The 27019-nt window shown below is 40.0% G+C and overlaps 1 protein-coding gene across 1 annotated transcript in view; it reads right to left on the bottom strand.

The window, feature by feature from the left end:
* Positions 1-27019, bottom strand: part of LOC124596135 (cytochrome b5 reductase 4) — a 343575-nt gene that overhangs the window by 6130 nt on the left and 310426 nt on the right. Inside the window, exon 9 of the mRNA XM_047135155.1 lies at positions 24950-25117. Coding sequence (XP_046991111.1) covers positions 24950-25117 — 168 coding nt within the window. The remainder of the gene's footprint in view (positions 1-24949; positions 25118-27019) is intronic.

The following is a 27019-nucleotide window of genomic DNA, read 5'->3' as shown; positions in this document are numbered from 1 at the left end:
GGTTTATGAAAATTTAAACCACATTACAGCTGCTGTGGTACATCAGATAAGAGAAAATGTGAAAATCAAAAGAGAAAATCACTAGGTCAGAGAAGAACTAGAATCACTAGACAAGAAACTGGAAAAAGAAATAGCAGGTGTTCAAACTTGGATTATCAAGAAATTGTGTGGATGAAGTTTGAGTATACAAACTGAGTTTCAGTAGTTTACATGTAAAACAATGCAAAGCATACAATTGCATGTCGGTAGACACCATCATCCTATGAGAAACATGAAGAGGATAGCTAAAGAATGAGATGTGTAAGGCATCTGGGAGCAAATGTTGACTGGAATTCTAGAGAACATGAAAATGCTTATTTGCAAACCAGCACCATCATGGGCACAGTATATCAAACCAATACAGGGTTAGTTAATAACAACAATTTCTGGGAAGATTTTCATTTTGGGTAGGGTAAGGGAGTAACCCAAAAGTTTCTTACATTTGATCCACAGGGAAAGACACATCCAGTATTATTTTTAAAGGCATTCCATTGGGCAGTATCTAATACATAGGGTGAACAGAAACAAGTGCATCTGTAGCAAATCATTTGAAGGGAAATGCACGTCAGTGGGACTTGCTTAATGTAGCTACCCAATTTGGGAGAGATTTGAAGTCAAAATATTGGTCAAGTGGGGCATAGCAGAGACTAAGGTTACAGCTATTAGGATCAGGATTGTATAATAACCCATGAGATGGATTACCAGTATATAATTTTGCAGAATGGGATCTTGACCAATCTAGGCATTTATATGAACCAATTTGTGAACTGAATTTTGCGGAAGCACTTACTAGAATATTGACTTCAGTAGAAAGGAAACCTAATTTACCAAACATGGGAGAATAATCAGTGACTGTTGGAGTTGCTAAATCAGTTTTATTATTTAAAAAATCATAGGAAAGTGATAATGTTAGATAGGAGTGGAGTTATGGAACTCAGTAGAGATAAAAATGAACAAAATTGGGGTAATTATGCGTAAGAAGTAAAATATTATCAAGTGGTTGATCACTATCACAGTGATTGTAATATTTATGGAAGGTATTAGAGAAATCCAGTTTATAGAAATCAAAATATGTGGCAAAAACAGAATTATGAACCAAATAAGGGTAGGACAGAATGGTATAGGACAGGGAAACCATACATATTTGATAGAGATGTACAGGGAGCAAGAGGAATGCTAAGACCAACTTGTGTAGTTAATATGGATTCTGTAATAGGGCAAGCTGAACAAAATATCTTAGCACACCAGTCATTCTAACAATCAACAGACCACCACCACAGTACCTACTCAAAAACCCAGTGGTGAAATACAAGTAGTGTTTGACATTAGGGCAGTCACTCGGCATTACAAGGCAGAGTCAGACCATCTAATTAATACTGAAGAAATTTTGTCTATTTCTTGAGAGGTGGGATGGGTGGGATACAATAAAGTGGAACCTCGCATAGCAAGCATAATTCATTCCAGAATTTTACTCGTGTGAAACACTCATTAAGCGAAACAATTTATCCCATATAAATTAATGTAAAATGTGGTAATCGTTCCATGCAGAAGAAGTGATAAAAGTCTTATCTTATTCATGCCATTTATTCAAAGAAAATTATAAATACACTATTACATACTTTAATATTCACAATACTTAACTAATTCTTTTTTACTAGGAAGCTATCTATAGTCATTTGTTTCTACCAACCCTTCTACACTTGGCGAAAATGCGACACAGATTTAACGTCAAATTTGTAGCATGCAAAGCTGCTGATTATGAGAATGATGGTTTTCAATGTACGAGGGTCGGTCAAAAAGTAATGCCTCCCATTTTTTTTCTACTTAAAGAAATTAAGTTAAGTGAAAAATTTGAATTTGGCGCCATTCCTCAAACCTTCTTCTGCAATCCACTGCAGTAGTAACTTTCTGTGTCAACAGGTGGCAGCACAGCAGAAGTTTGTAAGATGGCCGACATCGATGTTCGTTTGAGACAGCGTTGTGTGATTGAATTCTTGAATGCAGAAGGTGAAACGCCCATACGCATTCATGAAAGACTGAAGAAGGTGTATGGTGTTGTGACAGTGGATGTCAGCACTGTTAGACGATGGGTTCGTCGTTGTAAGGAAGCTGAAGGGCAAACACCGTTGACTGACGAAAAGCGGAGCGGCAGGCCGGTGAGTGCAGTGACTCCACACAACATTCAGCACGTTGATGACATCATTCGTGGTGACCGTCGGGTGACTGCAGATGAAGTGTGTCGCATTATTTCTCTTAGTAAAGGCAGTGTGATCACGATTATTAAACAATTGGGGTACTCAAAAGTTTGTGCACGGTGGGTTCCAAGAATGTTAACCGATCAGAATAAAGAGGCAAGGAAAACAATAGCCTCCCAACACTTGCAGCGCTTCAGTTTGGAGGGAGATGAGTTTCTGAAAAAAATTGTGACCGGGGACGAAACATGGGTGCATTTTTTTGAACCCGAATCAAAGAGGCAGTCAATGGAGTGGCGTCACACAAGCTCGCCGAGGAAGAAAAAATTCAAAACTGTGCGATCGGCAGGGAAAGTTATGGCAACAGTTTTCTGGGATACAGAGGGTGTGATTCTGGTTGATTTTTTGGAGCAGGGATGCACAATAAATTCTGTTCAATACGTCACAACCCTCAACAAACTTAAAGCACGTCTTCAGCGAGTTCGCCCAACAAAATCAATGGCAGATGTTGTTCTTTTGCATGACAATGCAAGACCACACACCAGTCGTCACACCTCTGACGAGATTGTCAAAATTGGATGGGAAGTTTTGCCTCATCCCCCATACAGCCCTGACCTGGCACCATCAGACTTCCATCTGTTTGGGCCACTAAAAGAAGCTCATCGTGGGATTCATTTTGAAGATGAGGAGGCCGTCAAAACATCCGTGCGTCAATGGCTTAGGAAGCAGAGCTGTGATTTTTACCGTGCTGGGATACATGCCCTTGTTCAAAGATGGACCAAAACTGTAGAGATGGGCGGAGATTACATTGAAAAATGACAAAATGATCCTCAATGTTGTGGTTTTCAACCTATGTAATTGCATTTAAATTTCCTGACAATTAAACGTAGAAAAAAAAATAGGAGGCATTACTTTTTGACTGACCCTCGTACAATGCAACCGATTCCCATGCTTTCAGCATTTCTCTTATTGTGCCAGAATATTGCTGTTACTGCCCCCGCTTCTGAAGAACTCTTCTCCACAAGTACTGACTCAAACACCTCAAGTCACATTAGACAATGCTCTCCGACCAAAGCTGCTTCCCAGCAGATGTGAGAGTTCTCTTGGTAACCCATTCCCATGCCTTTTCGATCATCTTGACATGGGAAACAATGTTGAAGTGATATTTCCAAAGCTGTATGAGACAAATTGGTGGCTTCAGTCAACTCAAAGCAATGTTTGAGGAGTTCTTTAGGGTAGAGCTTGTTAACGCTAGAAATAATCTGCTGGTCCATAGGCTGGAGTAATGGAGGGGTTTTGGGAGGCATAAATTGAATCTTGATGAATTGACATTCTTCAAGGAAGGCCTGGGGAATGGGCAGGGGCATTGTCCATAACAACCAAGAAACGAGTGGCCTATTCATCTCAAACAAATATTTTTTCACCAAAGGACGAAACACTCCATGATCCAATCACAAAAAAGATCCTGTGTCACCCAATCCTTATTGTTGGACCTCCACATCACATTTGAATGGTAAACGAGCAGTGGTTTCATTTTCAAATCGCTGCTTGCATTGGCACAGAATGGCAGTGTGAGATGGTCTTTCATTGCCTTGTGACTGGGCAAGGCATTATCCTCTGCTGTTATAACAGTACACTTCTGCATCTTTTTTCCAGAATAGACTCGTCTCATCACGATTAAAAAAGCTGTTGGGCAGATGCCTTCAGAATCTATAAGCATCTTGAAGTTGCTGATGAAGTTCTCTGCTGCCTTTGTGTCAGAGCTAGTTGCTTCGCCATGATTCACAATGCTGTGGATGACGATTCTTCCATTAAACTGCTGGAACACCCATGGCTTCCCTTAAACACTTCTTTGACCTCTGATGATCCAGGCGCCTTCTTAACGAGGTCAGCAAAAATCATTCTCACCTTCTCACAAATGATGTTCTCATTAAGTGTTGCCTTACACTTGCTTTTCATTTATCCATATAAGGAGCAACTTTTCATCGTCATCCAGAATATGAAACCACTGTTTAGATATGTTGGGGTGGCAGAAGAGCCAACACCGTGTTACTAGAGGAGGCCAAAATGCACGCGTTTTAGCTCACGCAGGCTGGCGTGAGAAGGGAAAAAAGTATACTGACGTGAGGTCTGGAACATGACAAGGAATGAGAATTCAGAAAGCAGATGTAATTAGTTTCATACTTAACTTTAATGGATTAATGACGAACGTCGCTCTTGAAGGTACATGATTCACAATATCAATCTCAATAGTAACTGAATATGGCGCCTTGCTAGGTTGTAGCAAATGACGTAGCTGAAGGCTATGCTAAACTGTCGTCTCTGCAATTGAGAGCGTATGTAGACAGTGAACCATCGCTAGCAAAGTCAGCTGCACAACTGGGCAAGTGCTAGTGAGTCTTTCTACACTAGACCTGCCGTGTGGCGGCGCTCGGTCTGCAATCACTGATAGTGGCGACACGCGGGGCCGACGTATACTAACGGACCGGGCCGATTTCAAGGTTACCACCTAGCAAGTGTGGTGTCTGGCGGTGACACCACAAGATACTCTTGTCACTCTCTTTGAACCATCTATCTCCTTAATCTTGTCCTTGTTCTTGAGGACAGTGCAAATAGTTGCTGTAGACTGATTGTAAGTGCATTCTAAGTCAGCAACACCCACACCACATTCATGTTTTTCTGTTTTACATTTCATTTCTAGCTTCATTTTCTTTCTCTTGTGGTTGTCCTCTTGTGGCTTTATCTTCGAGGAAATTTCTACAAGGTTATTAAAATATGCACACAAAACAACACTGTGTGAAAACAAGTTTAGAAAAATGTGTGATCACAAGCTGCACTAAGACGGTAGCAGAAAGTGTGCTCAACCCAGACTGCAGTATGTACTAAAACCATTGTTCATATGTCACTGTCGACAGTGAAAGGTGTTCATACTGTTGAACGTTTAGACCGCCGCACATGAATGGCTGCTGACATCACATTATTGTCATCACTCGCCATGTGAAACATTGCTCGTTAAGCGAGTCATTTTTTACAATTTGTTTTGCTTGTTATGCACATTGTGTGTTAAGGGAGATGCTCGTCAAGCGAGGTTCTACTGTACTTCAGTAACATGGACATTATTGTGGGGTGTTGGCAGGTGCTACTGGCTCCTGAAACCTGTAAGTACACTGCTTTCTTATTTGAAGGGATGTGTTTAATACTGCATTTTGCTTTTTGGATTGAAAGTGTCAATGTAAGAATTCTTTAGAGAATTTACCAGGCATTAGGCCAAGAAACAATAGATTGGATCATTCTGTATATAGATGACTCTCACTGGAACTCAAACATGGGAAGAGAATATGTGACTGTAGGCTTTCCTGGTGTGAACTGTTGATGAAGGTTTCTCAGGTCTCCAGCCGGGTGGTAGCATATGTGTATCACGACATTTCAGGAAGTGTCATACTACCTATCTTCTGGTGAAGTATCAAGATTCGCAGAGAATGGGGTATTTATCTGCGTGGTCACCCCCCTCCACTAGACCTCGGGAGGCTGTGATGGACTGGCAGTATGCACACAGTCGTGGGTGTAGCGGTTGCCCCCGGCGGCCACATTCGGTTTTCGGTGTAAGCATTCTGTCTGCGGCGGAGGACATTGATGGGCACGCTCCCAACAGATTGCCGCTATCACGATACCATGCCTCTATGGACACCCCAAGATCCCTAAGGAAGGGGTGCCTCTGAGACAGATTGTGGACTCCATCAAATCTCACAGTTACGGACTAGCTAAATACCTAGTGAACTGCTCAAAACCTTTGTGGAACACTGCAGCCACCATGTGAGAAACTCAGCCGAATTTGTAAAAATACTCAGGGAATGCGACTACAGAGGGAGGACCTACTCGTGAGCTTCGACATGATGTCGCTTTTCATGAAAGTGCCCCTTAAAGGCTCCTTGGCACTTTTAGCTCAGCACTCTGAACCACAAACAGTCAACCTGTTCGAACATGCACTAACAACCACCCACTTTCAGTGCAACGGGGAATTCTTCAAGCAGATCAACTGTGTGGCCATGGGCTCCCCACTGGATCCTGTGATTGCAAACCTCTATATGGAACATTTCAAGGAGGTGGCCCGTTAAACTGCCAGACAGAAACCAAAGCACTTCTTCCGCTATGCCAATGACACTTTTGTCATGTGGGGACATGGCAAACAGGCACTAGATGAGTTTCTGGAGCACCTCAACAGCATCCATCCGAATATCAATTTTATTATGGAAATGGAGGAAAACTTAGCCGAAGATAGGTAGTATGACATTTCCCGAAATGTTACGATAAACCACTGCTACCACCCAGCTGGAGCCCTGAGAAACCTTCATTATGGGAAGAGAATATTCACACTACACGAGCTTTGTTGGAACAGGTGATGGAGAAGAATATTACTGTTAATCTGGAAAAGGTCAAATTTAGCCAAGGTGAAATAATATTCTCAGGACTCATTACAAACAGTGAAAGTATAAGATCAACTCCTACTAAGGTCGAAGCCATTTTCAAAATTCAGAACCGAGGAACAGAAAGCAACAATCATTTCTAGCTTTAGCAGGGTTTTGCCAGCATATCATTCCAGATCAGACATTAAGTAGTGTGTATTTAGCAAATCTTTAAAGAAAGCTGTCCTCAGCTCATGGTCTCGTGACAGCGTTCTCGCTTTCTGAGCACAGGGTCCTGGGTTCGATTCCCAGCAGGGTCAGGGATTTTCATCTCCCCCGAGATGACTGAGTGGTGTTGTGTCACCATCATCATCATCATCATCATCATCATCATCGTCATCATCCATCCCCATTATGGTCGGAGGAAGGCACCACCATTAGGACCTTGCCTAATACGGTGGTGTGGCTATCCCGCATTGTTCCCCTATGCTCTATCAAGAAGCATGTGACTTCATTTCCATTTCCATTAAAGAAAGCTGTATCATGGTACTGATCCTCTGAATGTATAATAAAATTCAGAATATCAAAAGTATTAAGTACGACTGCACACTCTCAACTTCACAAAGGAGTTTCACACTGTCTGTGATTCTTCAGGATGTGGACTGGGCACAGAGATTTACCAAATGATAGAAACTTTGCTAACAGACTGCTAATTGCCTGTCAATGAAACTACAACACAACTTAGAAACACACATTAGCAGGAATCACAATTTAGTGGCTGACACCTTTTAGAGAATGCCATTGAACATGAAGGAGGTGCAGATAGCAGTTACACGAATCTACTATTAACAAAATGTAAAAGAAAAGCAAGCTTTTTATCCCTGGATTGGTAAGAAAATGCAGAAGGTAGCTAAAAATCTTAGGCAAAAAGTAAAGGAGATGAAATTTGTACTTAATGAGGGCACACTGTTTAGTGATCTGCAGGCAGAAATACCATATTGGTGAATATGCATTTCTGAGGAGTATGTGATACATATGACCACATATATCCATATGTGGTATGGTCACTTTGGGGTCAAAAAGTGTCTAAATCACATGAGACAATATTGTTATTTCAAGGGAATGGCTTGAGGGATAAGGACAATTGTAAAATCTTGTGAGTTGTGTGTAAAAAGTAAATATAGGACTTAAGCAAATAGATACAAATGTTACCCAATAGTTCCAGGACTAATTTGGGATCCTGTGGCTATAGGATTTCTATGGACTCCTACCAAGAGTATCTGCAGGATTTCAGTACATACTTATAGTTATGGAAGTATTGTGACAAGGGTTATGGGCAGTAAGTATTTACTATAGTTATATTGTATGTATCAGCTAATCATCAAAACAATGATGGGAGAAGAATTTTTATCTCTAGCAGGGAAACAAATTTCTTCCTGCAGGCATTTCAATGTTGGGAAAGAAAAAAATTATTATGAGGTAGTCTGAACCTCCAGTAGCTGGAAAATCACACCATTCACACTTCCAAACACACATTGACTTCATACCACCCACTTCAAGACACTAGGACCACTCTATTGAATATCTATTCATATTCACACCCTTCAGCACTGTTTTTCATCAAAATAACCTTCTTATGCTGCTATTCATAATGTTCAACATTCTTTAAGAATAATAATTGTATTTCCTCATAATCAACTTATTTAAATCTTCCCCTTATCTACTTTACTTAAAATAAATCTCCTATAGGTGATGCACATCATACACAAAAATTTTCTCACACCAATCAACAGTCATCTAATGAATACTCTCTTTCAGCAGGCTACCTCAGTAAATGATTACCGTCCACAAATCTTAGTCATTCTCAGTTACAGAAAAGACTCTCACGTTCTTGCTCCCCACTGAAATGCCTGCCGTGTTCATGATCAAACTAAAGGGAAAAAATCCCAAATGTAACTCCGTCCAGATAATTTCAAAAAATAATTTTAAAACTGGAGCAACCACAACTATAATAGTTACACGTGATTGCTTGACAATTCATACTGTGAACAGTTCATTAAAAGTTAGATGTTAAAATTATTAAAATGTCTGCTGTAGCTGAATTTGTTCAGGTCAATTAGCAATCCCCACAACCAGTTTTGCAACTCTAAAGTTGCTTCTTCTGGTGCAAATAAAAAGGATAAGTCATAGGTTACAGAATGCCGCAGAGTAACAATTGTCATGGCTAGGTAAAGTTCTCAGCCCTCTTCAATTGATAAAAAAACATAGTCAATTGATAAAAAAACAGTCATCATTGATGAATCTCATGTCTGTGTTGAGTTAGAAAGTGTACCCTCCCTGATTAAAATATGCTCTTGCCAGCCTATGTCATGCAGTGGAATGCCCCTCATAAATAATGTTCAGGGAAGTACTGGACCCTGTACTGACACAAGCTGACACAAGCTGACATGCTCATGTGTATTTGCCACCATCATAGCAGCTGACAACATAAGCTATGAGTGTCCCATGTGGTGTCGAATCATGTGCTGTGGTTGTCGTCAGGTACTATAGGCAGCAGCCACAGCACACACTTCAACTCATAGGACACTTATAGATTATGTTGTCAGCTGCTATGTTGGTGGCAAATACACATGAGCATGTCATCTTATGTCACTACAAGGCAAAGTACTTCTCTGAATAACATCTATGAGGGGCATTCCACTGCTTGATGTAGGCTGACAAGAGCATATTTTAATCGGAAAGTGCACAATTTGCAACTTAATGCAGGCACTACATTTATCATTTATGATGGTTATTATATCAATTGACAATCATTTTTTGTCAATTGAGGAGGGCTGAGAACTTCATGTAGCCACATAAGTTGTTATTCTGTGACATTCTGTAACCTATGACATAGCATTTATATTTGCACCAGAAGACACAACTTAAGAGTTATAAAAGCAGTTATGTGGGTTTATAAAATGGCCCGAACAAATACAGCTGCAATGGACCAATGGACATTACATTCAGTTTCATTAAAAAACCACTGTATGAACTGTCAAACAATCGTTCAATTCTGTCTATCGTTGTGGAACAAATGTTATACTGCTGCACATTAATCTGCTATTTGTTTATCCACATTGACATATCTGAAAAAAGTTCTTTAGCAAGTCTCTTCTGTCTGTTGTGTTCCTTATAGTCTCCCCAGCGAAACTGTCATTTCTTCTCCATCACTCTTCATGGTCACAGTCTTTTCCTCAAAGCTTATACTACCATAATATGTAAATCCAGTCATTACCCGAAAACACTTTCATATTCATCTGTGGTACAAAAAACATTGACTGAAAATATGTAAAATGACCAATATTTATTCTAAGAAATACTTCTTTCCTGATTTTTATTGATCTCCATTCTGTGGTGCCCCTTAGTTGTGTCCACATTACTGGAAACACAAGATCACTTGGAACTTCAATATGTGTCCAAAATTCCTACTTGGGAAGTGTGATAGAGGAAAATGGAAGAAATTAGAAAGAGATCAGTGAATGTGGCAGATAGATAGAAGCATTCCTGGGAAGTATTACGAGCCTGGTTTGGAACCAAGATGTTCCACAAAAAAGCAAAGTAGTGATATATACACCAAAGAGCCAAAGAAACTGGTACATCTGCCTAATCTTGTGTAGGGCTCCCCACACCATGCAGAAGTACTGCAACACGACACGGCATCGAGTCAACTAATGTCTGTAATAGTGCTGGAGGGAACTGACACCATGAATCCTTCAGGGCTGTCCATACATCCATAACAGTATGAGGGAGTGGAGATGTCTTCTGAACAGCACATTGCAGGGCATTCCAGATATGCTCAATTACATTCATGTCTGGGGAGTTTGGTGGCAGTGGAAGTGTTTAAAACTCAGAAAAGTGTTCCTGGAGCCACTCTGTAGCAATTCTGGATGTGTGGGCTGTCGCCTTGGTCTGCTGGAATTTCCGAAGTCTGTTTGAATGCACAACGAATATAAATGGATGCAAGTGATCAGATAGAATACTTATGTACGCATCACCTGTCAGAGTCATACCCAGATGTATCAGGGTTCCCGTATCACTCCATCTGCACATGCCCCACACCATTACAGAGCCTCCACCAGCTCATACTGTCCCCTGCTGACATGCAGAGGACATTGATTCATAAGGTTGTCTCCATACCCCTACACATCCATCCACTTGATACAATTTGAAACAAGACTCGTTCAACCAGGCAACACGTTTCCAGTCATCAAAAGTCCAATGTTGGTGTTGACAGGCCCAGGTGAGGTGTAAAGCTGTGTGTCATGCAGTCATCAAGGGAACACGAGTGGGCCTTTGGCTCCAAAAGCCCATATTGACAATGTTTCGTTTATTGGTTCACACATTGATGCTTGTTGATGGCTCAGCATTGAAATCTGCACCAATTCATAGAAGAGGTGCACTTGTGTCACGTTGAATGATTCTCTTCAATCGTCATTGGTCCTGTTCTTGCAAGATCTTATTCCGGCTGCAGTAATATCTGAAATCTGATGTTTTCCCAGATTCCTGATATCCACGGTACACTCTTGAAATATGTTGTATGGGTAAATCTCCACTTCATCGCTGCCTTGGAAATGCCGTGTCCCATCGCTCATGCACCGACTATAACACCACATTCAAACTCAATCAAATCTTGATAACCTGCCATCATAGCAGCAGTAGCTAATCTAACAACTGTGACAGACACTTGTTGCCTTATGTAGGTGTTGCCGAACTCAGCACCAGATTCTGCCTGTTTACATATCTTTGCATTTGAATAAGTATACCTATACCAGTTTCTTTGATGCTTCAATGCAGAATTTACATCTCAATATTGACCTATGTATCTGAAACACGGATAAGAAAGAAGAGAGATGCAAGCAGATTACAGACCTGTTAAATGAAACTCCTCAATGAGAGGACAGGGGTAACAAGGGGAAATAGCATAAGGAATGAAAGGGTAAGGGGAGCAGTGAAGGAGGAACCGTTGCAGATCAAGACAGAAACATGAAGACTAGAGTGGTATGGGCACTTAAAGGGCACTTAAAAGAGAATGGAAAACAAGAAGATTCTCAAGAAGGTATATGAAATGGAGATGCAACGGAAGCAAACATGAGGAAGACAAAGGGATAGGTGGCTGAAAGGTATGGAGGAGAGAGTTGAATAAAAGAAGGTGAGGACTGGACCAGAATGAAACTGAAGGATGATGGGATAACAGGACTAGATTGTGAGGCTTATGTAACAAACAGACCCGACCTGTAGCTGGAAACTGTTGATGATGATGATGATGATGATGATGATGATGATGATGATGATGAATCAACAAAGGGGACCACTGTAAGATTACAAGATTTACTACTCACTGTATTTCTCAAGATAATGTACCCGGCATCAACTTTTCGGCAGTTCTTTTCAGAACGATATTTGTATGTCGTGATCTGTCCAGCATGACACCCAGGTGTGTTGGCTTGTCTGTATCTCGAGGTCCGTATCATATCACGTGACATTCAGCTTCTTATTTGCCTGTTTTGAGAGAAGGTGTAAAGCACTAACTTATGTCTTTGAGGGATTCGGTTAAGGGAGTTCTCTTGGTAATATTCAGGTATTATCTGTAATGAGTTTTCCAGTTTTCCTGCTACTTCCTCAAAGCCCTTTTCTTGTGCAGTGATAGCCAGATCACCAGTAGACGATAGTGTGGTCTGGTGTTGGTTGGTAACTTGTGCATATATTAAATAAACAAGTTGCCAGGAAATACCCCTGGATTAGACTGTTCTTTCATTGACACCTACTTTTCGTACTCTCCAGGTTTACATTAAACTGTGTTTTGCTTCAGGCATCAGAAAGTTGGTTTGAAATATATTTATTCTACCAAAAGCACTCCAGACCATTTTATTCTTCTATTTATTTCTTTTTCTATCCATCTTCTTGTCTTCAATTGCTCTAAATATAAAAATTCAACTGGCGCCATTGTCAATTTGTATTATTTCCTTTTTGATATACTGATTATACGACAAATTAATCTTATTATGACTGATCTTAGTACTACTTTCAAATAAGCATTAACAGAATGACAATGTTTTCCTCAAGCAAATGTCTGAGGTATGATAACCAACTTTTTCCACTACCAGTTTCAGCCTGTAGCCCTTTCCAAGTTTTTTTGTTTTGAAACACATTCAATCTATAGTGATAAAAATTGATCATTCTTCCTCAGAAAATTACGTGACAAATCTGTTGTCCTACAATAAATACCATGCAAATGTTGTGACAACCACAGTGAAAGTAAATGCTCTATTAAGTTTTTTCATTCACTGAAGAAGTTTGTCACTGCTGCCGTACAGTGGTATCTGCAAAAGTGAGGTGGTTCAGATATGATCTGTCAACACAGAGTTTTTACTTACATTCTATAAAAATTAAAGAATTGTAATATTTTGTTCCAGATTTCATATTACAGCAGCAACTTTGTACTTATATGGCCATTGATAACAATGCAAAGAAAAATAGAGGCATATATAAGTTTAAAATCCAAAATTTAAGTAGGAAGACTAGAGGACAAAAGAGTGAGGAAAATAAATATTGCAACTATATAACAAGTTAATTGTCAGTGAGGCACAGGTGTTTTAGTAGTGTTGGTAACTTCAGCCTGTTGTGAGTGGTTGGAACAGATGGCATGAATAGTGACATGAAGTCATGGAGGACTAATTCATGTTTTGTCGGATAGGGACATTCAAGTCCAGATTTGAAGTTTGTTTGCCAATTTTCGATGCTGGCTATCATGTTTTGTACTATTTCCTAGAAGGAAATGTATTTTCTGGTTACTCTTCATCAGGGCTTTGTCAGAGGTCTCAACTTTATCATCCATAAGGTTTCCTTTTTGTTTCTAATACTCACTGCCTCATTAATTTCTTATCTGTATGTCATATTTCAAGAGAAACACTAGGACGTTCAAAACCTGTAATACATATGTTGTAAGAGAGAGCGATTGTCATGTCACTGTGACCAGAGAATCGTCCTTAAAGTTGTTGCATAATATTTTGCCTGCTGCAATAAAATTTGATAATAAGATATTTATGTAAGTATAGAAGCTAATTCTAGCATGTTTGCTTGTCTCGTAGTATTACTGATGTGATCCAGAGTTTATATTTTATGGACAGGTCTGAATCTTATCACAGTTCATCAGAATTGTGTCGGCATTTGGTTTAATAAACCCTTTTGAATCAATGTCTGTAGTCATTGGCTGTGCTATCATGATTTTCAGTATGGTATGGTATACGTCAAAAATGGAGGGCACCAGTAAATTGTGTTGTCTGCAAATGGTTGCAAATTTCCTCTAGATCTTGTCATAGCGACATGTCTGTTGTGTACAGTGAATTGCTGTGCCTCAACTTTACCTGGAAAATGAACTGTTCCTGCGTCAGTCAGCAGAACGATGTCAGAGAGAGAATCAATCATCAGCCTGAATCCCAGTCATCATTACACAAGAAAGCATACTCAAAAGTCCACAGGCACTCACTTAGGACAATGACAAAGTGTAAGATGCCAGCCAGTGCCTTTGAAAGGCAAAGTTGAGAAACTAAAGCATCACCTACTTGGTAAAAGGTGGCTACCTGCAGTTGTTGACCACCTCCCTGGTGGGCCAAGAGTTTGAATTAAGGCTGCCTTGCTGACAAGCGACACTGTCACTGCAATCCAGCCTGTACAGGCCTATTGTGGCACAATGGATTATTTGAGCAGGAGTAATGGGTTTTCAGCACAAGAAGGCTGGCCATGGGTGGGGTGTGGTGGCAACCACCAAGTGGCAGATCTCAGTGAGCTGCATGGATGACCAGTGGCTGACCAAGCCACATGCCCAAAAATTCAAACCAGCAGATATGACTTCAGTTCTGCTGCTAGCATGAACAATGGCTTCCTACACATTGTTCACATTTCCTCATCTACAGTGCAAACCAAAATATAGTGAAGGACAGTACATCAAATTGGAGAGGAGAGCAATACAATTCTGACAGTATGCAGATAAAAACTATAAGTCAATATATGTGAAAAGATACAGCACCAAGAAGTTTTCTGTAACCATAATTCAGCAAAGTGATATAACTTTAATCTTATTTAATTTATAAAAGAAATCGAGCACGCAAACTGTAGCTCTCAGTAATGCACAATGATCGAGCTACTCACATGTTTGTAACAAAATAACTAAGTTGTGAGATGCAGTTTAATTGTTTTTTAAATTAAAAATCAATATAAATCTGATACAAGACAGACACACACACACACACACACACACACACACACACACACACACACACACACACACGTAGGTTTTGACCATAACCTGAACACTATTATGGATATCACAATTCTGAATAGTGCAATGGAAAGAGGAGTAAACATCCAATAAGAAAATGGTGTCATATACACATCTGTTGTGATATTTCAAGTGCTGCAATGTAGTTCTGCACTTGTTTAACCATAAATTTTGGACAAACTAATGCACATTAAATTAGGTGTAGGACATCAGTTTTAATTAAAATTTTAACATGCAGCTAATGGTGCTATCATTATTTATGTATCACATTTTGTAAATTAGGCTGGTGAAATTACAGATCCATTAAGCAACGCCGATGCTGGACTTTCCTTGGAAAGGTGGTCCCAGGCCATAAAAGGGTGCCAGCCATCTTGCAATAGGACAGTGTGCTTTATGACTGGACTGAGGCAATGTCTATGCTGGCCTGATTGGTGCTCCAGCAATACACGTTTTTGATGTTAAGAGAAATTTTCACATTGTCAGTCACAACACTTAGAAATATTTTTTCACATGGCTTCACTGTGGGCTTAAGAATAATTCTGCACTAGTCAGGACTGATTTACTTCTGCTGTCAGCCAGGCAAAACTTGTCATTTTTCATGTGAAATGACTTTGGGCTCTGATTCTGGGCACTGAGACTGGACTTAAACTTAGTTTGGCAATGAGTGCCTTAGGATATTTTGCTATTAATTGACATTTAGGTTACAGTATCGTGTGTTGGTTGGACTGTGATCAGGTATGAGCTTGTATGAGAGGTTGCCTTCAGTTAACATTTAGCTGTGAATACAGCCTGTTTTTTCCAGTATTTTTTAATTAATTTATTTTATGTAGTGAGTTCTATAAGCAATATATTTGGGGCTTGAGTAATGTTCCTTGAATCACTTAGTAGTGTAGTTGCTTTCATCAGCCTGCAAGTTGTTAAGTGAAATTTCATGGACAGCACATTTTTATTAGTTAAAATTTAAATATTGTTTTTGCAGCTCATTATGTATCACAGTTTACATCTATGTACAGCCTAGTGTAACATTTTCCTGACTGATATTGACTTCAGGGTCGAATTTATTATTTATATTATTTTTGAAGCACACTTAAGGGCAAAAAGAGACCAAATATCATCCCCGAACAGATAAAAGCCATCATTGTCAGTCACCATTCTTTGTTAAACACTCAGCCCCATTTTAAGTCACAGGTGTGGGTTTGATTCCATGATTTAGAGTGCTAGGCAACTAGATCCAAAGCCTACTCAGAAGTAATGACTGCGAGTTCATCCACTTCATCGTGAACACATGTCCATCACTGGTAAGCAGCAGTCTACACCTGCCCCAGTGCGCCACAGCAGCTGTCACATGGTTGTTGTGTCCCCACTGACTCAGCATAGTGCAGCTCTCTCACTGAGGGTCTGTCTCCAGCACACTAAGCAGTCCTTGTCCTCAAGCCGGCCCAGCAGTAGCAACCTACATGATGCACGCAGTCATTCTCTCCAAACCAGCAGCAGCATGGAGGTCGCAGACTGAAGTTAAGAGTGAGTGGTCTATGTTTTCCAACTGCTGTTTAAATTAATTTATTTTATGTAATGGATTCTATAACCCATACATTTGAGGCTTGAGTAATTTTCTTTAAATCACTTAGTAGCATAACTGTACCTCTTATCTACACTAATATCAGAGTCCAATGTGAAGCTCAGGCAGGCAGGTGCTAAAGAGGTCCAAAACTCACAAAATTCTCACAACAGGAAAGTAAATAATAATGTTACCATATTTAACCAAAATATTGGTGGATTAAAGAAAAAAGTAGATTCTCACAAAAGTAAAGTAAAAAATAATGTTACCATTTTTCACCAGAATATTTCGGGGTTGAAGAATAAAGTGGATGAGCTCCTGGTTTGTTTAGATGACATTGAATCTGATAATGTAATAGATATACTATGCCTGTCTGAGCATCACATTGTGTCTGATATGGGAAAGGTAAATATTAGTGGTTATAAACTAGCTGCACATATGAGTAGAGAGAATAAGGTGAGTGGAGGAGTTGCCATATATGTCAAAAGTTATCACTGTGTAGAAAGCTTAGATACAAAAAAGTTTTGTCTAGAGCAACATATAGAAGCACGTGCCTGTCAACTTAAACTGGAGGAGGGCTCTTTTATAATTGTAACAGTATATAGGTCCCCTTCAGGAAACTTTCATTTATTCCTGGAAAACTTGGATGCCTTGTTGTGCTATCTGTCAGATAGGGGAAAGCAAACTATTATTTGTAGGGGCCTTCAATGTTGATTCACTGAAAGAATGTAATAGGAAGAATGACCTAGAAGTCTTGCTCGGTTCTTTCAATTTGTCATCTGTCATTAATTTTCCTACTCGGGTAGTAAAGGACAGCACCACATTGATAGATAACACTTTTATAGACCAAGATAGGTTTAAAAACATAAATTCTTGTCCTGTTGAGAATGGCCTTTCTGATCATGATGCTCAGCTAGTTACAGTATATGACATAGCTCCATTCAGTAATTCAAAACTACCCTCGAAAGTTGTGCATTCAATTAATGACTCAACAATTAGAAATTTCAGAGAAAATCTTCGGCAGTTAGACTGGGATGAGGTGTACAAGGAACCTGATGCTAATTTAAAATATAACTTATTTCATGATACACTTGTAAGAGAATTTGAAAACTGTTTCCCCAAGAAAGTAGTTAAATCTAATTATAAGAAACTATGAAAAAAACCTTGGCTTACTAAAGGAATAAAAATATCTTGTAACCACAAAAGGGAACTGTATCTAACAACAAGAAAGAGTAATGACCCAGGAACTGCTGAATATTATAAGAACTACTGTGCTACGTTAAGAAAGGTTATTAAAAAGTCAAGAAGCATGTGCATCATATCTGAGATTTATACCTCTGATAACAAAATCAAAACAATTTGGAATTCTATTACAAGGGAGACAGGGCAACCAAGAGTACAGGATGACAGCATCACCATCAAAGCAAATGGAAACTTGATAAACAACAAGCCGAAAGTCAAAAACATTTTGAATAATCATTTTTTAAAATGTTGTAGAGAAAATAGGATCTAAATGTTCATTAGAAGAAGCAAGGCAGTTAATGGAAGAGGCCTTACCCACACCATTTGATACAATTGAAATTCCACCCACCTCTCCTTCTGAGATTAAGAAGATAACAAACTCTCTCAAGAATAAAAGCTCACATGGAATTGATGGCATTTCCAGCAGGATAATAAAAGCCTGTTTCCAAGAAATAAGTGGGATTCTTAACCACATATGTAATAGCTCTCTGAAGCAGGGCATTTTCCCAGATAGACTGAAGCGTGCCATTGTTAAACAACTGCATAAAAAAGGGGATACGTCTGATGTCAACAACTACTGCCCAGTCTCTTTTCTGACTGCCTTATCCAAAATTCTTGAAAAAGTAATGTATCGTTGAGTAGCTTCACACCTTTATTTTTACAAACTTTTAACAAAATGTCAGTTTGGTTTCCAGAAGGGTTTTTCAACAGAAAATGCTATATATACTGTCACTAATGAAATATTAAATGCTCTGAGTAACTGGAAGTCACCCGTTGGGATTTTTTGTGATCTATCAAAGACTTTTGATTGTGTAAATCATGGAATACTTCTAGATAAGCTTAAGTACTGTTGTATGAATTGGACAGTGCTCAAATGGTTTAAATCATACCTAACTGGAAGAGTGCAGAAAGTTGAAATAAACAGTTCACATAATATGCAAAAAACTGGCGATTTCTCAAACTGGGGAACAATCAAGAGTGGGGTGTCGCAAGGTTCGGTCTTTGGTCCTCTGCTGTTCTTAATATATATTAATGACTTGCCATTCTATATTCACGATGGAAAGCTGGTACTTTTTGCTGATGATAAAAGTATAGCTATCACACCCAACAGACAAGAATTAACTGGTGAAATTGTAAACGATGTTTTTCAGAAAATCATTAAGTGGTTCTCTGCAAATGGGCTCTCATTAACCTTTGACAAAACACAGTGTATACAGTTCCACACAGTAAACGGAATGACACCATTAATAAATATAGACTTCGATTAGAAATTGGTAGCTAAGGTAGAATATTGAAAATTTCTGGGTGCATTGATGAGGGGTTGAACTGGAAAAAACACACTGAGGATCTGCTGAAACATTTGAGTTCAGCTACGTATGCTATTAGGATCATTGCAAATGTTGGGGATATACATCTCACTAAATTAGCTTACCACACCTATTTTCATTCTATGCTTTCGTATGGCATCATATTCTGGGGTAACTCATCATTGAGTATAAGTGTTTTCACTGCACAAAAGCGTGTAATCAGAATAATTTCTGGAGCTCATCCAAGATCATCCTGCAGACACTTATTTAAAGAGCTAGAGATCTTCACTGTAGCCTCACAATATATATATTCACTACTGAAATTTGTTATTAACAATCCGAACAAATTCAAAAGTAATAGCAGTGTACACAGCTATAACACTAGGAGAAAGGGTGATCTTCACTACTCAAGGTTAAATCTAACTTGGCTCAGAAGGGGGTAAATTATGCTGCCACAAAAGTCTTTGGTCACTTACCTAATAGCATCAAAAGTCTGACAGATAGCCAAATAGCATTTAAAAGAAAATTAAAAGAATTTCACACACACACACACACACACACACACACACACACACACACACACACACACACACACACAAATTAGTGTCATGTAATATTTTGTGTAATGTAATATCGTGTATAGACACCTTTTATTAACCTGACACATTCCACATCATTACCAAGTGTCGTATTCATGATCTATGGAACAAGTATTAATCTAATCTAATCTGTTTTCACCAGCATGTGAATTAAGGTGTGAACATTCACGGACAGACTTTTATTAGTTAAAATTTAAATACTGTTGTTACGGCTCATTATTTAATGTAACTTACACCTATATACAGCCTAGTAACCATTTGCTTGTCCAGTTCATTATATCAGGAACAAATTTTATTATTTATTATTTTAAAAGCACACTTACTGACAAAAGGAGATGAAGTATCATTCCCAGGTAGACAATGAGAACTACTACTTTTGTTTGTTAAAATTTCAGCCATTTCAGTCACACTACACTGTTACTGGCAACTGCCAAGTGCACATTTATGCCATCTCCTTTGATCATGCCGGGCATCCTAGTTTAATCATCGTCTAGCCTGGTGCTGTCACTGTGGCCACAGGACTGACAGCGCGGCACTTGTGCCAGGTTTCTGAAACCACATGGATATCTGTAGCTGTGAATCCCCAGATACACTGCGTGCCAGGCCGGTGAAACATTAACACCAACATGCTGCTCATGGCCATCTACATCATTGAGGGCATTAAACTCTTCTCCAACTCTGGCTTCATCCTTATAAGTGATGTGAATGAAGAATTATTGTAACCAGGGATTACTGATAATACATTCTACGATTCCAGTCACCACATCCCCACAGCCCACATCCAAAAAAGAAGAAGGTGCTCAATTAGATTTACCATCAGCCAATTCACCCACCATTGTACAGGTCATGTCCTGACTCCAACATTTTGATGTCAAAAGATTTCCAGCATCAACAGAGTTTCAACAGTATGGGTGTGGTGAGTGAACTTAGTGTTTTTTCTGCCCACTTCTGTTTCTGTGCACAGATGTGGTATGGAGAAATCGCTGTTATAGGAATCTACATGTGTTGTTTGTGAAAGAAGAACAACCTGCAGATTCATCTCAGTTTAAGGGATCAGTATAGAAGAGTATTTATGGCCAGTGATATGCAAGCAGGGTAACATGTGAGGTCATGAGTTGCTTTTTATTCATTAATTATCTGTGACATGTAGTATGTGCCAACATTATAGGCATGAGGTTCATCAGTGTTCAGAGTCAAGGTGGCATACGATTTGTTGGAAGAATTGAGGGCATTTTGTGTTATGTTTGAGTGCCTGTAGTGGCTATTTACATTCTCTTGTGTGTTCTTCATTATATTATATTTTTTAGTGGATAAAGTTTTCACAAATGCAAGGTACTTAACTGCTTATGTGCAGTATGAAGAAAATAAACACAGGCAGTGTTCTGAAAATTGTAAGAACTACATCTTAGTTTGTACCACTTGAAACGGGCAATTTATCTTGTGCGCAGGGATATGGTTCACTGTAAAGCCCGCCTGGTTGGCTGTGCGGTCTAATGCATGGCTTTCCGAGCGGGAAGGAGCGCCTGGTCCCCGGCACCAATCCGCCCGGTGGATTTGTGTCATGGTCCAGTGAACCAGTGAGTCTGTCGATGGTTTTTAGGCGGTTTTCCATCTGCCTCGGCAAATGCGGGATAGCTTCCCTTATTCCGTCTCAGTTACACTATGTCGGTGATTGCTGCGCAAACAAGTTCTCCATGTACGCATACACCACCATTACTCCACCACGCAAGCATAGGAGTTACACTCATCTGGTGTGAGATGTTCCCTCGAGCGGGGGGGGGGGGGAGGGGGGGGGGTGATCCACCGGTGGCCGAACCGCACAATAACCCTGGGTTCAGTGGGTTCAGTGTGGGGCGGCAGAGGGGTGAAGTGGACTGCAGAAGTCATCGTGGGGTTGTGGACCACTGCGGCTGTGGCGGGGACGGAGCCTCTCCATCATTTCTAGGTCCCCGGTTAACATACAATACAATACGTACAATGGTTCACTGTTCTGAAGCATGTAATTAAGTAAGCATGAGCAGCCATTCAGGAGGAATGGCATCTTTTATACCACAGAAGGCTACTCTAGAGGAAATATTGCAAATTTTAGCAGTCAAAGTAACATGATTGCAGCTAGACAATGCGAACATGTCTGAGGGAACAGAGGCTCTGGGAGCCAAGCAAATAAAGGTTGAAGAGAAGGACATAACTAGGTGCAGTAGAGTTACTCCAGAGGATGCGGAGAAAATACAGCAAGAATGGGACAAGTGGCAGGTTGAGAATAGTCACCTGTATGGTCATCCACTAGTAAGATATGATAGGTCTGTTCAGATTATTGAGAGGTTAAAAAAGAGTAGTTCTTGCATAGAAGCAGAATGTAAGGAGGAAGAAGTTAACAGTGCGAGTTTAGTTGAAGTGCAAAGTACTAACATTGTGGAAATTAAGAAGAGTAAAACTATCAGCTCAAATATCTTGTGAAAATACACGTCTGAATTAACTGTAGTGCCACATAAAGTGAAAATTTGCTCTACTGAAGTAAATAAATGTGAGAGTGAATGAGTGATATTGATTTAGGTGCATTAGTATCTACCACATCGGGTGATAATGGGTATTGAGCAGAGAGAGTGGGGCCTGAGCTTGATGTATAAGGAAGTATATGGGCCAATGATTTTTGTGTTGTGAAGAATGGTAATTTTGTTGTAGACACTGCACAGGATGCACAGATGTACTTATTTCTAAAGAACGCAAATTCAGTGCCACATGTGGTTGTGCCACGTCTTCACAAGGGGATAGGAAGGGAGAAAAGGAAAAGTGCTTGTAAGGTTGATGATTGGGTCAATAAAGCTGAATCCTTTCAGAAATCTGTGCCCGATGATTGAGGGATCTTAAAGTTGATGATTCTTGCAATGTTATAGGTACTGAAGATGATAAAAAGAGTCATGAATTGTCCTTTCACAGTGCACCGTTAAACTCAAGGAAACGGATTCAACCAAGAAAGACTGCTGCTGATGATACACCATCACAAGGTTGTCCCATCACAAAGGCAGGCTCAACTAAACTGCATATGAAATCATTAAGATTCAGTCCACAGGAGGAATTGTTGCAGGGTGCAGGGAAGTTGTTTTGGGTAAGAGATGGTATGAGGAGAAGCACTGCAAGAAGTAGTCATCTCCAACTAGCTTCAAAGTAAAAGAAATAAATGGAACTACTGACCAACATCTTCTTTGTAGTTTTGTTTGAGCATAGTTTCAAAGACGTGTTTTCTAAAAAAATGTTAGGGAATCTTGTGTTTCAAAGAGAAAGTTCCAGATGACATACCAAAGTAGCACATGAGAAAACATTTGCTAAACAAGTAGGAATGCCAAGCACGAGTTACTGTGAAGAAACATTTGCTGTTGAATCATTGTTAAGAAATTTGTTCAGAAGAGGGAATTTCATAGTTGTATTTTAATAATATGTTGGGTAATGATTCAAAGTTACATTTAGATTAATATACAGCCAATGAACCATTCAGTTTATGCTACATTAGAATATGGAAAAATGGAGCATACTGTATTCTTCATGTCAACTTAAGAAGTGTGTTAAGATTCTTTTGTCCAAGACTGTGAAAGGGTCACCTTTTGTCAAAGACTGTGAACAGGTCACAATCCAGGCTCCAGATTTTTCAAAGGAGGGAGGAATGTGGTACAATTCATCGCTTCCCAGTTTCAACACCCCTGCCGCTCCAGTCTGCTATGAGTTCCGAAGTGGGAGTGCTGCCTTTAAAGATATACTAACTAACCAGCTCACATGTATACCCTCCAAAATCAGATTCTCACTCCAATGTTAGTCATATCCTGCAGCATCGAGGTTCATACATTACATCGTGTCACACAGTCTACAACACTGATGTCTACGAGACAGAGACCACTTGCAGTGCAAGATGATGAAACCATCCACCATTCTTGTCGCTGACTTTGCTACCAGTACCACAGGTTCTTGCGTGAGCTGAGGTCTGCATACAGTCAACTTGATGCCACCACTCCATTGGGTCACCTGCTGGGTGACTATCTGTGGTTGTTGGACACCTCCCCAGTGGGCCAGGACATAACTGATTGCTTTCACCCAGGATGCATGCTCGCCATCATCTTTGGTCACGTCCAGCATCTCAGTTTGAACACCACCTAGCTTGGCGCATTTTTGATGCAACCACGGAGCAACCAAGTCGAGATCATCTACCACTGTCTGTGTGGTGCTTGGGTCAGGAGTCCCCCGCCACAAGGATGTCAGAAGTTGCAGCACCCTGCACCTGTTTGCCATGTGGGCAGAATTCTGAAGCCAACATGTTGCACACTCACAACCACCTACGTCACACAGACCACTAACCATCTTCCCATCCCTACAACTCATATGAATAAAGAACTATTATAACCAAGGATGTTTTACTGATGGTTTGTCATATGATTTCTGTCAGCACCACAACTGTAACCCACATCCAGATGGTAAGATAATGTTCCATCCTGATTTTTCATCAGCTGTTCCTGACCCCTGCTGCAGTATAATGTAGCCTCTCTTCTAGTCTTTTATATATATTATTCCTGCTGTCTATGAGTAGTAGTCCATTCAGACCATACTTTGTAAAAACCAGACTGAATGTCCAAGAATATGATAAGCATGAAGTATTCTGTTTCTATAGGGGTCACCACATTCTATAGTCAAAATATAGTTTCATTTTAGATTCTTTCTTGATAACTGACTATATGTGTGATAGCTCTTCCTTGTGTTAATGTATTTTGTCAGTCTGTTAGTCATACTTGTTTGGATGGTCTTTCAGGTGGTGTCAATGAGAGGTAGTTCTTTATCCCTGTAGTTTCAATCCATTATACTTTTTTCTCTCTTCCTCTAAACATACAACCCCCCCCCCACCCGTTTCTCTCTCTGACCAATTTCAGTTTTTATTTATTTATTCCCACATATTTTTGTTTTTGCTAGTTGGTAATTTGATGAGCTTTTTGTGTCAAATATTGTAAACATATGTTTCTGAATTCAATTTTAAATGCATAACGAGATATTAAATTTTTCTTTTTTGTACTACGTCAAAGCAATTCTTGTCACATTTAGTATACCACACCAAAATGCCATAATATAATTTGTATGTATAACATAATGAGGACTTCCCACAAGCAGACATCTTTTAGGATCCGCTGTTTCACTTTTAACACTACACAGACAAAAATATCTTCTAATACGGCCAGTGAATCAAAATCTAGCCTGTTTTCTGTAACACAATCTTCATAGTACATCTATCCTAGAGAGGTAATTAAAACTTACTGTTCTGTTAATCTGGTAAAAGCTGTTGGTCCACATACACAGACATAGTAACTGCCAGAATCATTGCCTGTCAAGGGCAAGAAATTCTGAAGTAATTCAAGATCTACTCGACCTCGTTGACCATTCCACCCAGCTTCTGCCTCTGACAAGACATTAATGATTGTGAACCTACAAATAAAATAAATTATTTATGATCAATATGACACTAAACAAATACTTCATAACACAGCAGAAACAGCATATGTAGACAAACAGGCAAAGCAGGTGGGACACAGGTTACATGCCAAGGAAGGGTTGAGTTGGGGCTGGTGGATGTGGGGGTGTGCAGGAGGGTGGCAGGGTGCAAGTTGGAGGTGAGGTGGGTGGAGGAGGAGGAGGAGGAGGAGGAGGAGGAGGAGGAGGAGGAGTGCATGAAAAAATTAAAAGATGCCCTTGAAAATTTGTAAGCTAGCAATAAGAAGGACAATGCCTAGAAGGCTATGGTGTATTCAGACAGAAGAATTGGAAGGAGAGGAAAAGGAAGAGAATTTATACACTGTGCAACACAACTGAAGGATCACTTTTTTGAAACACCATAATCATCTCCCATTGCAAAGCATACATTTGAAATTTAGCTCAAAGGTGGTAACAACCTTCCTCGGTAATGATGCAAAAGCATGGCACCCTGTGATGTTGCCTTCTGGCATGGTGACGTTTTTAACGCCAAGTTGTCAATACATGCAAGAAAAAGGCCAGAGCTCAGAAGTTCAAGGTGGGTTAATGATGTCACACTGGCACCAAATTTCTCCACCATTCTGACCAATGTCACCATCGACATGTCACAGGATGAGAAGGTCATCAGACCCCCTTTTACCCACATTTCATCACTTCTCTTGATGCCTTCAGAGTGGAGGTCATGACCACGAAAGTCCACCATTAAAAGAACGTGGTTTTCTTACAGGCAGCAGAGGAAAAAATTTCAGTCACACCATCACTTGGCATCAACACGAAAAGACCTTAGTGATCGGGATAAAAGGCATCAATGCACCAACATCTTCCTTTGGGGTGTTCATTCCCACATATTTCAGTTTCAAAAACAACAGTTTGCAGTGCTGTGAGCAACAGGCTGACATTTTTGACAACATTTGATACTGCTGACAGCCTTCAGACAATTCAACCCTTCTCCAAGGTCATTGTGGGCCAGCAACCCCATGGAACATGATTGCACCCCTCTCAAGTGCTGTGCCACCACAATTTTTGCTCTCGTGTATAGTGTGGAGCTACTACAGACAGTTAAAAACCATTCAACAAAATTCGAACATGGTTAGAAGCAACAAAGTGCATTTATGCTTTTTCAGACCTCCTGTTTCATGAGCTCCTGTAGCATGATCATGAAGGAGTGTGCCATTAACAAATGCACGAATAAAATGGCGATCGATCTCTCTAAGATACCCTAGTTGGTAAAGCCCTTAGTGCTGCCTGCCGCTCTCTGTTAAACACTATAAGAATGTACCTGACTAGAGACATCCTGTGATGAAGTCCTAGGTGCTTGTAGACTGACAACCCCTTTGACAACTCTCTGAATCTGGAAGCCTATTAGCAGGCATAACAGCAGTAACCTAACCTGCCTGCAGATGATTAGGACACTCATCACAGATTGTGCCTCTGCAAGTACATTTTCAGGATGCTCAACAAAGATGAGCAGGTGTCAGTGAGGGTGTTTCAGTACTGGGGTGTCTTAGAGGGACCCTTGGCATTTCATTCACATGTGTCAATGTCACACTTTGCTGCTTTGGGTCACATTCAGATTTCATTGAATGGTTCTGAACAAACTCTAGTGGTCCCACACAGTACACCAGAGCAAAAATTGTGCATGCACTGCATGTGCTGTTGTGTGATCACATTCCATGGGTTTGCTGGCCTAAGATGTCCTTAGAGAAGGGGTGAATCATCTGAAAGGTGTCAGCAGTGTCAAAAGTTGCCAAGAATGTCATCCTGTTGCAAACTGTCTTTTTGTTAGTGAAATGTGTGGGAATCACTGCCCCAATGGAAGGGTTGGTTTCATTGACACCTTTTATGCCCTCCCCTAAG

Source organism: Schistocerca americana, chromosome 2, assembly GCF_021461395.2.
Source record: "Schistocerca americana isolate TAMUIC-IGC-003095 chromosome 2, iqSchAmer2.1, whole genome shotgun sequence".
Lineage (NCBI taxonomy): Eukaryota > Metazoa > Arthropoda > Insecta > Orthoptera > Acrididae > Schistocerca > Schistocerca americana.
The sequence above is the reverse complement of the archived record's forward strand: the minus strand, read 5'-3'. Positions and strand labels throughout refer to the sequence as shown.